This window comes from Lepus europaeus, chromosome 12, assembly GCF_033115175.1.
Source record: "Lepus europaeus isolate LE1 chromosome 12, mLepTim1.pri, whole genome shotgun sequence".
NCBI lineage: Eukaryota > Metazoa > Chordata > Mammalia > Lagomorpha > Leporidae > Lepus > Lepus europaeus.
This window is the reverse complement of record NC_084838.1, coordinates 24,635,947-24,650,724: the sequence shown is the minus strand read 5'-3', so window position 1 is coordinate 24,650,724 and position 14,778 is coordinate 24,635,947. Positions and strand designations below refer to the sequence as shown.

Here is a 14,778-nt window from a genome sequence, read left to right as displayed (position 1 = left end):
GACCCCAAGGCTGGGGGCTTCCCAGTGCACGGAGGGCAGCCCACTATTAAGTGCCAAACCCAGGCGCGTTCTCATCCACCTCCATGGTGAAGGTCAGCGGACGGAAGGGCTGGGGCTTGCTTCTTCAGCACTGGGCCATACTCCCAGCCTATGCTTCCTGAAATTCCGAATGCCCGGAGATCGGGGAGGAGTGGGCACAGGGCACGGCAGGCTGTGGGTTGCAGCCGGCATCAGCCAGTTTTTCCCAGGCCCTTCCCAAGGGGGTGCTAGTGTGAAAACCAAAGCCAAACAGACAAGCCCCGGTACCTGCAGTGAACCAGGATGGGCTCCCCGTCCACTCTCAGGGACCTCACGTAGTTTACAAATTCCAGAAAGTCCGAGGAGTCATCTGGCACGCCGTGGTCAGGCCAGGCGACGTACTGGAGGTGCGTCACTGTGTGTTCTTCCCCAGTCTACGGAAGACGCAGGGGCCTCAGCGAGTCAATCCAGACAGCGGGCCAGCCCCAGACACCTGCCAGGGTGGCCCTTGGTGTTGCATGGCCCCCTGGCCACTGTGCACGCCCTGCTGCGGCCCCTGCCTACCTCCCGCCCCCCTCCCAGGACACCTCCCAGAGGACTGCCTCCCAGAGCACTGCTGCCTGCAGCGATTTCTTCGGTTCCTTCCTGGAGTAGCTGCCGCTAGGGTCACACGTGCTGGCTCTTCACACACCTAACAGTTACCATTTTAACCATTTTCAAATGTCCACTTCAGTGGGATTTGTATATTCACCATGTTGTACAACCATCACCTGTAGCTATTTCCAGAAGTTTCTTTTTTAATCACTCAGATATAAACTCTGTACCCATTATTATCGTAGCTCCTCATTCCGCCCGTCCCTGGAAACCCTGGCAGCCAGCACCCTCTTTCTGTCCCTGTGAATGTGACTTCGGCTGAGCGGAATCTCCCGTGTCCCCTTGTGACCGGCCTATGACGTGCTGCGTCAGGCTCACCCCGTAGCAGGGGCTGTCAGAGCTCCCTCCCACCCCGCTGCACAGATGCACCCCACCTTGCGTGTCCCTTCCTTCATTGGCGGCCCCTCGGTCGCTTCCCTCCACTGCCTGCTGCGGGTGGTACGGCTTTGACACGGGCCCCGGCTCTCTGAGAGGCAGTCGGGTGCACCTCCTGACACGCCTACCAGGTGAGCACAGAACTAGACGTGCCTGGTCATCGTGCACCTGCCCACCCCCGCGCCCCAGCTCACCTCGGTGTTCGTGACCAGCATTTCTCGGGACACGTAGGCGATGGTGCAGTCCTCCGACTGGCACTGGATGTGGAAGACGCCATGGTCCGCGACGTCGGGGGGGTCAGGCCAGTACTGGTGACATTTGGTCTGCAGGGAACCCAGGGCGAGTTAGTCCCGTGCGGGAGGGGCATGGGAGCACCTGGCTGGGTAGGCTGTTCTGGGGTTCAGCCAGAGTCCTTTCGCACAGACCCCGCTACTGTGATTGCAGGCCTGTCTGCTTTGTGTACACTCCGGACTGGGGACAGAGGACCCTCCTTCCCCTCTTTGGATAAAGCGGGGCGCAGCAGGCCAGGGCTCCCCGGTCAGCACAGGCTGAATCTCTGTCCCAGCTTCCCGGCCCCGGGCTGCTCTCAACAGCCCCTCCTGCCCGGGGGCCTTGCCCCACCCTCTGAAGGCAGGAGGCTGTGGGGCACCTGCGACAAAAGCACACACAGCTCTGCAGCAGCCACTTCCTGCCTTCCTTGTCAGCCTAGGACCATGAGCAAATCACTCCACCTCTGCCTGCTCACAGCTGTCCCCTGGAGGAGTGGGACAGCCCTGGCCCACGGACGCATCAGTGGGTGGACATGCCGGTGTGCAGCGGCGACACACTGTGGGCTGGGGTCAAGGGCGACCGCTGTGGCTGCTTCCGGTGCAGAGATTCCACAGAAAGCCAGGTGAGGCTGGCTGTGAACTGCTGTGCTCTCTCTGCACCCGAGGGCGCCCCCTAGGCCCTCGTACACATTCATACACTTCTCTCCAGCCAGCAGTAGTGCTCGGGGTACTGAGCGACCTGCCCAGGCCCTGTACAGGGCTTCCGTGGCGCATGGCACAGCAGGGCTGATTGACAGATCCCATCCCTGCCCGCCGTGAGCTAATCCCCCTTTCCAAACCCTGCAGCTTGGTCCATAGTCCTCTTAGCCCTGCCTCTGGTGTTGAGGCAAAATCCAGGGCTGGGCTGCCCATCTCATCCTAGTTTCTGTCACTCAAATTCTGACTCAATTAAAAAAAAAAAAAAAAAAGTTCCCCCCCCAAGCTGAGTGGCACCAACTGAAGTAAAAGTCCCGTCTGTTTTCAGCAGAAAGGGGGTATAAGCGACACTCTCCAGCCTTACTTTCAAAGGCCACGGCGACTGCGTGAAATGGACATGTGCCCCTGCAAAGCTGGCGCTGAGAACTGCTTGGACACACGCAACATGGGGGATTTGGTTAGAAGCCATTTCCTCACTCTGCGTGGATGGGAGGGGGTTGTCGTCTACAGAAGCGAAGGCAGAGGCCACAGACCCCAGCAGCCCAGTGCCCCTCGTCTGTACAGGAGGCATCAACCTTGCCCCAAGGGTAAGCGGAAGTAGACAGTCTCTGGAGTATTCAACCTGAAGGCAGAGCTACAGTTACCTGCACCCCCAAAATGTCTTCCTCCTACGGTGAATCTGACCAGAACCCAGCCCTCTCTCTACCTCTGCTCAAATCTAGATTGGGGTCCATTTGGATCTGAGCACTGGGGGTTCCGTGGAGACTCTGAGTGTCACTCCTGGCTCATCGGTTCTACAGACCAACTCTGAAGGGAAGACAGGAGCCAAGGCTGACTCTAGATTCCTGGCGTGGGTGCCTGGGTGGACACGTATGCCCCTGGCCAGGGTGGTGGGCTAGGGGACAGGCCCTGTCTGTGTGCACCTGTGGCCGGGGGGCTTCCACTCTGGGCACTTTGTAGGTGAGGACACGTGTCCCATCAGCAAGTCAGCAGGTGGGTTTGGGGTTCAGGAAATGGAGGGGCTCAGTGCCCAGATCTGTCATCTGCTGGATCCCGCAGAGGGCTGGACGGAACCTGGCTCAGAGACCAGTTCCCTAGGGAGAAGCCTCAGCCCGTGTGTGAGCAGCGCACCACACATGGTGCCTTTCGCCAGAAATGAGAGCAAGGGAGCGGCTGGAGCTTCGCACTGCCCACACCTCCCGCCATCCGCACGAATTCTCACGGCCACTGGGGGACCCTGCCATGGCATAGGTAGCAAATCCATGTGCCTCTGACCTGGTGGGACGAGGAGGTCAGAGATGCAGGCACTGCCCCATGGGGAACGCCCACTGTGGGACAGGTGCCAGGTGCTGGGCACCTCATTCCTAACCCCCGACAGCCCCGAAAGGCAGGCCTTCCCACTGCCTTTCCAGTGAGCAGCCAGGGAGGCCTGGAGTCCCCGTCCAAGGCCAAACAGGTAAAAGCAAAAGTCTCAGAATCAATGCCTCCTCTGAGCCCCAAGCCCAGTGTCTACGATGACTGGCAGGCCAAGAAGGAAGAATGTCCATGTTGTTCATGTACGGCTAAAGAGACAGCTCTGATGGCAGGGGAGGTATCTCTCCCTCTCTCTCTCTCTCTCTCTATCCATCCGTTGGGAGGCAGAGTGACAGCCCTTTCATCTGTTGGTTCACTCCCAAAGTGCCTGTGACAGCTGGGGCTGGACCAGGCTGAAGCCAGGAGCCAGGAACTGCTTCCAGGTCTCCTACAAGGGTGGCTGGGACCTGTGTTTGGGTCATCATCTGCTTCCTCCCAGGAAGGTGGATGGGAAGCAGAGGCGGGACTTGGCCCAGGCACTCCAGTGTGGGATGCCGCTTAACCTGCTGCACTGTGATGTCCACAACGAGATTGGCTTTTTCAGTGGAAAAGTTACACCTATAGTATGAGCCTCAAGGGAGAGCGTAACGAAAACACATTCTGGGCAGGAATGGAAAAGACAAGAATCAAAGTGTCCTTGCTGGGGGACAGGCTCACTGGCCCCTGGGCTGTGCAGGGCTTCCAAGGTCTCTGCACTCACAGACATGAGCGTGGCTCACAGTAGGGCGGGGGGACTCTGGCAGCCACGTGCCTGCTGCCAAGTCCCATGCCACTGGACATCCTTTTAAAAGTCCATCTCTTAACAAAAGGCGGTGTAGCCGCAGGGTAGCTGTTTGGCCTAGCGGTTAAGATGCCAGTTGGGAAGCCCACTTCTCACGTCCGAGGGCCTGGGTGAGAGTCTGGCTCTACTCAGGATTCCAGCTTCCTGCTAACGTGCGCCCTGGGAGGCAGCAGGTGATGGTTCAAGTAGATGAGTCCGTGTCATCCACCTGGGGACCTGGGTTGTGTTCTGGCCCAGCTCCTGCTGCTGCAGGCATTTGAACCGGCGACTGGGAGACCTCTGTCTCTCACCTCTCAAAGAGATAAAACAGAAAAAGGAAAGCAAAAGGGGCCAAGCAGCTGGCCTGCGGTGACCAACTCCAATCCGGAGGAGCTGGTAGGTGGTGATGAGGACAGGACAGAGACTTCTGGCCACCCAAGAGTCAACAATAGGAGAGGCAGGAACAGGCACCCTGGATATCAGAAGAACAGGTTTCTAACACCTGATAAACAAGAGAGTTAAGTTCCCAGGGCCAGAGATGGTGACGGAAATGCTAGGCCTCCTGGGAGATGGGAATCTCTTGTGCAGGAAACTCATGGAAGCAGCTGGAAGGAGTCCAGCAGGGACTAAATGAATGGGAAACAAAGAGACCCAGCGGGTCACACGGGGACCTCAGATGAGCTCAGGTTCAGAGTGGACACCAACAAAGGAGAGGAGGAGCCGTGAGCAGCACCAGCCAGGAGCGGCAGCGCCTGCAAGGGCAGCGGGAGAGAGATGGAAGAAGGAGCCTTTTCTCCAGAGCTGGAACAAGTGAATGAGGGAAAGTCAGGGGCTGCGGCCCGGGGCAGATCACCTGGCGCCAGCTGTAGGACAACACACCGTTCGTATGGGCCCCTTTGCTCGAGAGCAGAATGACCTTCCAGCTGGAAAGGGAACAAAGGGAACGAGAAGCCCAACACGGACAGGCAGGCGAGGCAGTGCCGAGATGCCTGCACGGATCAGCTATCGGCTCAGAGCCACTGCATCACGAACTCAAAGACTATTGGAGACAGCAATGTGGCACCTCCATGAATTGTTTCCGAGCCTCAGGCCGCCAGCAGTGACAGGGTAAGGGACCCGCGGAAGGTGAGTACAGCGTGGCTCTGAGAAAGGACAAGGCAGCAGACCTGACGTCTACGTAGTCCAGGGCCTGCAGAGCGGGAGGCGAGGCCAGGGGTGCATCAGGAGAAGGCTGGGTTTGCTTTAAACAACATGGAACTCCATGGCAGGGAGTTGATGCCATCTTCATACGGTATTTCTGACTGTGCGTGGACAGAAAGCCTGGATGTGGACCTAGGACAGTTTTAGCATTGCTTCCCTAACTGTATAGCATCAACGAGCCTCAGGTTCACAGCCTGGAAGGCAGGAAAGAGTACTTAGGATTTGATGACATTGTTCTATGGTCCCTGTATTTCTACACACGCCTCCTGTATGGTCTGAAAGGGGATTTGGCTCCCCAGACTCAGGCAGACATCCACACCCTCAATTCTTAGGCTGACAGTTAATGGATGAACGCCAGCAGCTTGGGGTGGTGGTGGTGGAGATGTGATCTAATCAAGGGGAGTGGGCTTAGTGGGAGGTCTTTAGGTTCTGGGGGCTTTGTCTGACAGGAGTTCCCACAGGAGGGTTGGTCTCCAAGCCTAGCATGCTTGTGGTTTCTCGCTGCCTCCTGGCTTCCCAAGGGATCATCCCTAGGACATCTAGGCTGTCCTCCAGCCTCAGCAGGTGTCTCAAAGGGGCAGCCAGATCCTCGATGGTAGGCCTCCAAGAGTGTAAGCCGAAATAAACCTTCTTCCCTCCTGAAGTGCTCCTCCCAGCTATTGCAGTTAAAGTAGCAAAGAGCTGACTCCCACAATACTGCTCAAAGGCAATTCATTAGAGCAAAAGAAAACAATTTGAGTCAATTTAAAGGAAGATAATGAATAATGTTAGGATAAAACAAAATAGTACAGTTCTGGTAAAAATGACTAAGGTGGCACAGAAATCATTATTATTGTTACTACGAGCTAACTTTTATGTAGAGTATTTACTGTGCACTCAGCACTCTTCCAAGAAGGCTACTGTGTCAACTCAGTCAGTTCCCCTGGAGTCCCATGAGATGGATGCCACCAATATCGCAATTTACAGAGAGAGCCACACGGGTAGCATCTTTGGGGTCTGCCTTCTCACCCCCGACCCTAGGGAGCCAGATCACCACAAGCACCTTAGAAAAATGGAGAGAACAGCACTGTGAGCTGACCAGTGTTCCCTAAGCTCAAAAAGGATCCAAGTGACTTCATTTCCTACTAGAAACAAATTTTTCAAAAAAATTCATGCACACAGACAAAAACCCCAGGCAGACACCAATGAGGCTTCTGGAGAGAGAGGAGGTGACGCTGCAGAGCTGCTGGGTGGAGATTCCAGCTTCGTCTCTGACAATCACGCACAGCAACTGTGTAGACCCAGCAATGACAGCAGCCTCGTCTCTGACAGCTGCGCACAGTGACTGTGTAGACCCAGCAATGACAGCAGAGCTGTGAGCATGAGGGGCTGCTCCTCGGCTGTCCTCAGCGCCTCTCCCCACCAGCATTCTCCAAGGAGGTTTCTACTGCCTCCTGGGGACGTTAACACCTTTTTATCAGTCATCTATGTGAGGAGAAGAGACACGGATGAGATCTGGGAGTGACAACCACACAGAGACCACACAGGAAGTCCGGAAGACCCCCCAGGGCTGTCTGACGGCCAGATGTGAGGGCTGTACCCCATCAGGCATGATGATGATGACACAAACCACATTTGCCAAACTCTCGCTACGCAATGTGCAATCTCTACGCTTTCTATAGGTATCCTCCCAGTCTTCATGAACTCCCCAGGTGGGTACTGTTACCGTCCCCATTTTACAAACAGGAGGGGATGGAGAGGTTTATGCAACTCACTCAAGAAGAACCATATTTTCAATCCACATAGTCTGGCTCTGCTGTATGGCAGCTCCAAGAGTCAAGGGAATGACTGCAAAATGGGGAAAACTGACTCCGTGGCAATACAAAGACAAATACCACACCACTTCTGCTGACTGCAAGCTTAGTGGAGCCAAGGTTATCTTCAGACAACTAAAGGGTCATTGCATAGAAGAGAGTGACTTATTCTGTGTCTTCCATGCAGCAGAACTAGGTGGGGTGGAGGTTCAAAGCAACAGGCATTTCAGCTCACCGTAAGGATGAATTATTTTACAAAATAAAGCTGATGGGGGCTGGTGTTGTGGCATAGCAGGTAAGGCCGCCATGTGTGATGCCAGTATTCCATATGAGCACTGGCTGTTCCACTACCGATTGAGCTACCTGCTAACAGCCTAGGAAAAGCAGCAGCAGATGGCCCAAGTACTTGGGCCCCTGAACCTATGTGCGAGACTTAAAAGAAGCTCCTGGCTTTGGTCTGGCCCAGCCCTAGCTGTGTGGAAATTTGGGGAGTGAGTGAGAACTAGTAGACGGAAGATCTATCTCTGTAACTCTTTCAAATAAATAAAACAAATCTTAAAAAAAAATTAGAGCAGAGCACTCACAGGATGGACCCTGCAAGTGTTTCAGCAGAACTGGGAACAACCGTCTGGGACAATGCATTTAAAAGCCCTTTGTCAGGGGTCAGCTTTGTGGCACAGCGGGCTAAGCTGCAACCTGGACACCAGCTTCCCATAGTGGTGTGCTGGTCTGAGTGCCGGCTGCTCTGCTTCAGATCCAGCTCCCTGCTCACGCTCCTGGGAAAGCACAGCAAGGTGGCCCAAGTGCTTGGGGCCCTGCCACTCACATGGGAGACCCAGAAGGAGTTCCTGGTACTTGGCTTCCACCTGGCCTAGCCCCAGCCATTTGGGGACTGACCCAGCAGATGGAAGATCGCTCTCTCCCTCTCTCTCTCCCCCTCCTTTTCTCCCTCTGACACTTAGTGAGAGGGTAGGTTGTTCTCAAAAACAAACTATCCATTCCAATTTCCATATGTTCTGATTTTTAATATGCATTTGGTATTTATTACATACTGAGCAAGGGATATGGGCAGAGTGGCACACAGATCATTCAAGTGGACTGTTCAAGGTTAATCTGTATTTGATTTTGGAATGTATTTCTAAATGAAGAGATCCAGATGTACCCAGAAGTCAGGGGGTTCATGATATAGGCATCCTTTATGTATTGACTGTCACAGAGTTAGTGATCTGATCCTATGGAAAACGGTAGGGTAATGTAATTTCTCCTCCTTCTTAGGGCTTCTATGAACCTGGCACACATACTGCTCTTTCAGGACCAGTACTTGTGCTGTGTGGGTGAGGCCACAGTCAATACAGGGGATTCTGGGGCAGGTGAGCTCAAAGGCAAGGGGCACTGCCTTTGGTTTGTTAGAATGGATCTACCCCCTCACGCCAACCCCCCCACCCCGAGGTTTGTTAGAATGGATCCATGCCAGGAGCTGGTAGGGGTGCTGAGTTTCCCATCACTGAGGGAGTCTATCAGCAGCTCCATACAGGAGATTAAGAGGTCACATAGAGCTTGGACCCTGAGACACTTCAGATATTCCTTTCCAGCCCTTGATGCTGGTTCCACAGGGCACAGTGTGACACTGTCCACACTTGAATTGGAAATCGAGCCACTTACCCGCCCTCGCTCTGTGAGTGTTGTCAACATGACGATGAGCGACAGCTTCTGGTCCCAGACGACCTGCCAGAAGTGCGCACAGGTATGTGGCAGGGGTCCCTGAGTGGCGATGTACTTGTTCACGAGGTGAGCGCTGGGGATTTCCATCTGGCAAGAAATGGGGGAGGCGTTCGTCTGTGACTGCCGCGGGGTCGGCAGGGAGGTGCACTTTCAACTCTGCTGCTTGCTGACTGACATCACACCAAAAAATCTCTTTGTCAAGTCATAGCATATCAATTCCAAAAAAGATCAAAGAGAACGTTATTTCTACAGATCCTTGAAAATATTTGACCATAATGCTAGCATTAGGTCTTTAAGATACTGAGCAGGCAAAACCCAGATTTATACCTGCAAGATGGCAGAAGACTTTAAGTGTGTTTTACTGCTCTACCCTAAATATGAACAATATTAGACAGTTGCATATTCAGCAGTACATACCAACCCTCAATCCCACATCTTTCCCTGTGCTGGATTTAAAAAAAAATATTTATTTGAAAGGCAAGAGTTACAGAGAGAGAGAGAGAGAGAGAGAGGAAGAGAGAGAGAGAAAGAGAGAGAGAGATCTTCCATCTGCTGGTTCACTCCCAAAATGGCCACAACAGCCAGGGCTGGACTAGGCCAAAGCCAGGAACCTGGAACTCAATTGGGTCTCCAGTTGGGTGGCAACAGCCAAGCACGGGGCCACCTTCCACTGTCTCCCAGGTGCATCAGCGGGGAGCTGGATCAGAAGCTGGATCATATAGGAATCGGGGGTCGCTGTGCCACAACGGCCCCGAGCTATGCTGCACTTCTTACAGCTGCAGCGGAGGTTTTACTTTTCCTGTTTGGCAGGGTGACGCTAATAACCTGGGAAAAACACAGAGGCATACAAACACACCACTGGCAAAGACAAATGCCTAAACGGCAGCAGCCTGGCACAGAAGCACCATGGACAGACAGCAGTTAAACAGAATGAGGGCGGGCACTTGGCACGATAGTGAAGATGCAACCTGGGGTGCTCGCATCCCACACGAGAGTGCCTGGGTTCAAGTCCAGGCTCCACTCTCAATTCCAGCTTCCTGCTGTTGTGAACCCTGGGAGGCAGTGGTGAGGACAGAAGTACTTGGGTCTCTGTCTGATGCCTACATGGGAGACACCCGGATTGAGTTCCCAGCTCCTGGTTTCAGCCTGGCCCAGCCCCTGGCTGTTGCGGGGATGTGGGGAATGAACCAGTAGATGGAAGATCTCTCTCTCTGTGTGCCTTTCAAATAAAATAATATAGATTAACAAGAAGAGACGGCATGAGTTTTGGCCCCACCTTCTGTGACTTCTCCAGTTACTTAACCTCTCTCTCTGACCCTTGGTCTCCTCCCTGTGAGATCAAACTTTCCTGCCTTCCCTGTGTGGTAGTTGTGCCTGAGGGAGGCAGTGAACAGGAGAGCGCTCTGCCAGCCACAAAGCAGCCCGCACGCCAGCATCACCCAGAGCCCCAACTTACATTCACATAGCTTGCGTTGATATAATCCTCACTTCCCTGCAACAATACCCGGGTGGCGTCATCTGTGGGAGAGAGAAAATTTTACCATGATCCCGGGTGTTATTTTTATCAAACCAAGTAAACAAGAGTTTGCTTCCCGGCCCTGCCTCATTAGCATAAACACTGTTTCCGAACTGCTCAGACTCCCAACGGCTGGCTCCGACGCAGACACAGACGGGGGTGCTTACAGACACGCTGGGGCCCCTCTGGAAGGCCAGACGATCTGTTTCAAAAAGGGAGGCGTTATTTCTGGGTAGGATACTCACAAGGCAGCACATCTTTGTAGCGGTTTTTGTCCACATTTGGAGGCAGCTTTGCACATGTGATGGCCAAACCTGGTTTCTTCCTGTAGAGTTGCTGTATGACAAAGAAAGAAGTAAACAATCATTGCAAAAACCAGCTCTGGAGAAGGGGTGAGAATTAACCTTTAACCGTCAGGTTTGCCCTCTATGGCACCCAAATCTTCACGTTCTAACTGATCGTGTGCTGCACAGTAAAAGAAAACCTTCCCAATAGGAAATTCTTTTTTTCTTTTAATAAAAGATTTATTTATTGGAAAAGCAGAGTTATACAGAGAGAAAGACAGAGAGAGGGAGGGAGAGACAGAATGAATATCTTCCATCCATTGGTTGATTCTCCAAATGGTCACAATGGCTAGGGCTGGGCCAGGCTGAAGCCAGGAGTCAGGAGCTTCCTCTGGGTCTCCCGTGTGGGTGCAGGGGCCCAAGCACCTCAGCCATCTCTGCTGCTTTCCTAGGTGCATTAGCAGGGAGCTGGATTGGAACTGGAGCAGCTGGGACTCAAGCTGGCTCCCATATGAGATGCTGGTGTCGCAGGCGACAGCTTTACCTGCTACGCCACAATGCCAGCCCTAGGAAATCCCATGATTCCTTGAGAAAGCAACTAAATGACCTAATAATTTGTTTTTTAATTTGAGAAGCTTTGGAAGGAAAGAAAGTCACAGAAATGAGCCTGAGTCACATCACAGATCGTGGTAAGTAAAACCTTATTTTTATGACAATTTGACAAACGCTGAAAGCAAGTGGAGAAATTTCTGACTCAAAATTAAATCATTTTAATTAGCCTAAAACCCCTTCCCTCCAGCTGAATGGGTGAACCACAGTTTCTGCCTAAGAGCAGGAGCATTTCATTCACTGTCTCAGGACAGTGCCACAGTAAGAACATTGATCCCCGCACACCACAGACTTCTAGAAGGAGCTCCTTATATAAGCATTCACAGCCAAGAACATTTGCATAGTACAGTCTCTGCATAGCTACAAGCACAGACGAGCCACGTCGGTGCGGTATCTGACACGGTTTTCACAGCAGCCCCATATTAACGATGCTCTGATTTTGCAAGTGAGAGCCAGGGGTTCAGTGTTCTGCTCAAGGTCACGAAGCAGGGGCGATCTCACTCTGACTCCCACACTTGCCTTTTCTCTCTGTTACAGTGCTTCTCTCACTTCAAAACAGGTAAGCTCCCTTTACCAGCAGTTTTTATTAGCTTCCTGGGAATTTAAAAACATAAATTTTTTTTTCAATGTTGAAAGGGACCTATTTTTTTGTTTTGCATAAAATTTGGGAGAATTCAAGCTTGTATAAAAAAGATGATTCATAATTTCATAATCTTGAGATAATATTTTCAAGTATTTTTGTAGTTTTCCTGTGCATGCATGTATATGCAAGTATACAAGTATGTATGTGAACATGACACGTATACATACTGTATTTTTAAAAATAACAAGTGAGACTGAACTCCATGTTGGAACAGCTTATACTATGTTCAATGGAACCCAAGTGTCCTAAAAGATAACAGGTGCTCCTTAGAAAATGTTTGTAAGTCAAAGAGGAGTGAGTGTTTGGCCTAGTGCTCAGTGTCACTTGGTCACCTGCATCCCCTATCAGAGTGCCTGGGTTCAATTCTCAGCTCACAGTTCTAGCTTCCTTTCAATGCAGACACTGGGAAGCAGCGACAATACCTCAAAAACTAGGTCCCTGGCACCCACATGGGAGGCCTGGACTGTGTTCCCAGCTCCAGTCTTTGGCCTGGCTCAGCCCTGGGCTGTTGTGTACATTTGAAGGGAAAGAACCAGTGGGTGGGAGATCTCTCTGTTCCTCAAATAAATAAATCATAGATCTTAAAAATCTGAGAAATTCTTATTTTATTGTTCCATAAATTTCCAATATGACAAGTCCCACAGTGTATAAATATCCTTAATTCTTTTTTTTTTTTGACAGGCAGAGTGGATAGTGAGAGAGAGAGAAAGGTCTTCCTTTGCCTTTGGTTCACCCTCCAATGGCCACCACGGCCGGCGCACTGCGGCGGGCGCATCGCGCTGATCCGAAGCCAGGAGCCAGGTGCTTCTCCTGGTCTCCCATGGGGTGCAGGGCCCAAGCACCTGGGTCATAGCAGAGAGCTGGCCTGGAAGAGGGGCAACTGGGACAGAATCCGGCGCCCCGACCGGGACTAGAACCTGGTGTGCCGGCGCCGCTAGGCGGAGGATTAGCCTGTTGAGCCACGGTGCCGGCCCCCAAAGCACACTTTTTAAGGGCTTTGGTATGGGGCTTCACGTTGCCCTGCGGTGATGTGTGACAGCGGCTAATCCCCCACACTGGGGTCAACGTCTTTATTTTAACCAGTCTTTGTGATCTAAATAGGGAAGCTGAGAATTACTTTTGTACACAGTATTGTTTTATAAGCTGGTTTCTGTTTTAGTCTGTTTTTCTCTTATTAAACAAAGTGCACAGAATGAACATGGAGCTTTGGGGGTCATAATAATTGTGCTGGATTTTACACATTTGCCAGGTGTTTGGAATTTCCAAACTTCCTAGGAGCGCAGCTACTGATCATCTTTACAGTTTCAGTTCACAACAATCAAGTAGCCACTGAATAACTTCTTAAACAACAGACTCAGTGAGCTCATTCTAGAAATAAACTCATGATTTATTAGAGGTTTTGGTTTGGCTCTTGCAGAAGGAGGACATCCGAGTCAGTCAAATTGACCTAAATGGCACTTCGGTTCTATCTGAGTAACTGCACAGAGGTGAAATTCAATTAGGTGAACATCACCAGCAAAGCTGAAGTAGAGGTAAAAAGAGATCCCCACCCCTGCCATCAAATAACAAAAAAATGTAAATGCAATCAGTATAAGATGGCCTAGCAGAAAAAAAAAATACATCTAGCAAAAGACTTTAATTACCATACTGTACGATTTTAAATGTATCTCAGCAGCAATCTGTGGTTTGGATTGCAGAGTACTGAAATAAATTAGAAAAATAAAGCACCAGGGCAACGTTTCAACATTTAAAATGTGCACGCTCTGGCCATTATCCAACAGAACTGTATAAAGATATGTGTCAAGGAGGCATATTTGTGGCAAAATATTTACCTGAAGAACACCACAAACCTGCACACAGCCTGAATACTCCCCAGTAAGAGTGCTGATTTAAATCATGGTACAGTTATGCCACAGAATTCTGTGAAGGGGTTGGTGTTGTGGTGTAGCAGGCAAAGCTGCCACCTGCAGCACCAGCGTATGCCACCGGTTTGTATTCTAGTTGTTCCACTTCTGATCTAGCTCCCTGCTAATGGCCTGGGAAAAGCAGTGGAAGACAAGCCAAGTGTCTGGGTCTCTACCATCCATGTTGGAGACTTGGAAGAGGCTCCTGGCTCTGACCACTGTAGCCATCTGGTGAGTGGACCAGTGAATGAGAGATTTTCTCTTTCTCTGTCTCTCCAACTCTTTCAATTAGATAAATAATTTTTTAAAAAGATTGTATTTATTTGAAAGTCAGAGTTATAGACAGAGAGAACGGTCTTCTACCTGCTGGTTCACTCCCTAGATGGCCTCAACGGCCGGAGCTGAGCTGATCTGAAGCCAGGAGCCAAGAGCCAGGAGCTAGGAGCCTCCTCCGAGTCTCCCACATGGGTACAGGGGCCCAAGGACTTGGGCTATCCTCCACTGCCTTCCCAGGCCACAGCAGAGAGCTGGACCAGAAGTGGAGTAGCCGGGGCTTGAATCGGCACCCATATGGGATGCTGACAATGCAGGCCACGGCCTTACCCACTACACCACAGCCCCCCATGAAGTTTTTGACTTGCCTTCATTTGTGATAATGACCTGATTTATGGAGGTATGGGGATGTATGTACACACACAATCCTATGTGTGTGCACTGTGTATGAACTTATGTATGCATAAAATATATTTGCGTGAGCACTGGGACAAGTATGGAAGGGTAAACCCTAAATCGTTGCTTGTAAATTATAACAAAAATGAAGAAACTGGAGGGGGACTACTCATTTTACTTTGGTTATTTATAAATGTTTACAGTAAGATTATCTTTTAAATTGAAATGGTAGAAAAAACAGAAATACAACAAAGGAAGTCTAAATAAACTTAAAAAGGCAAAATTTTGACAAATAGGTGAACAAACTAAAGCA

General features: G+C 51.2%; 1 protein-coding gene across 1 annotated transcript in view; it reads right to left on the bottom strand.

Moving 5' to 3' along the window:
- PTPN3 (protein tyrosine phosphatase non-receptor type 3) overlaps positions 1-14,778 on the bottom strand; it is a 106,184-nt gene that overhangs the window by 5,728 nt on the left and 85,678 nt on the right. Inside the window, exons 20-24 of the mRNA XM_062207787.1 lie at positions 10,602-10,692; positions 10,297-10,358; positions 8,781-8,927; positions 1,242-1,370; positions 307-452 (exon numbers count right to left, since the gene is read on the bottom strand). Coding sequence (XP_062063771.1) covers positions 307-452; positions 1,242-1,370; positions 8,781-8,927; positions 10,297-10,358; positions 10,602-10,692 — 575 coding nt within the window. The remainder of the gene's footprint in view (positions 1-306; positions 453-1,241; positions 1,371-8,780; positions 8,928-10,296; positions 10,359-10,601; positions 10,693-14,778) is intronic.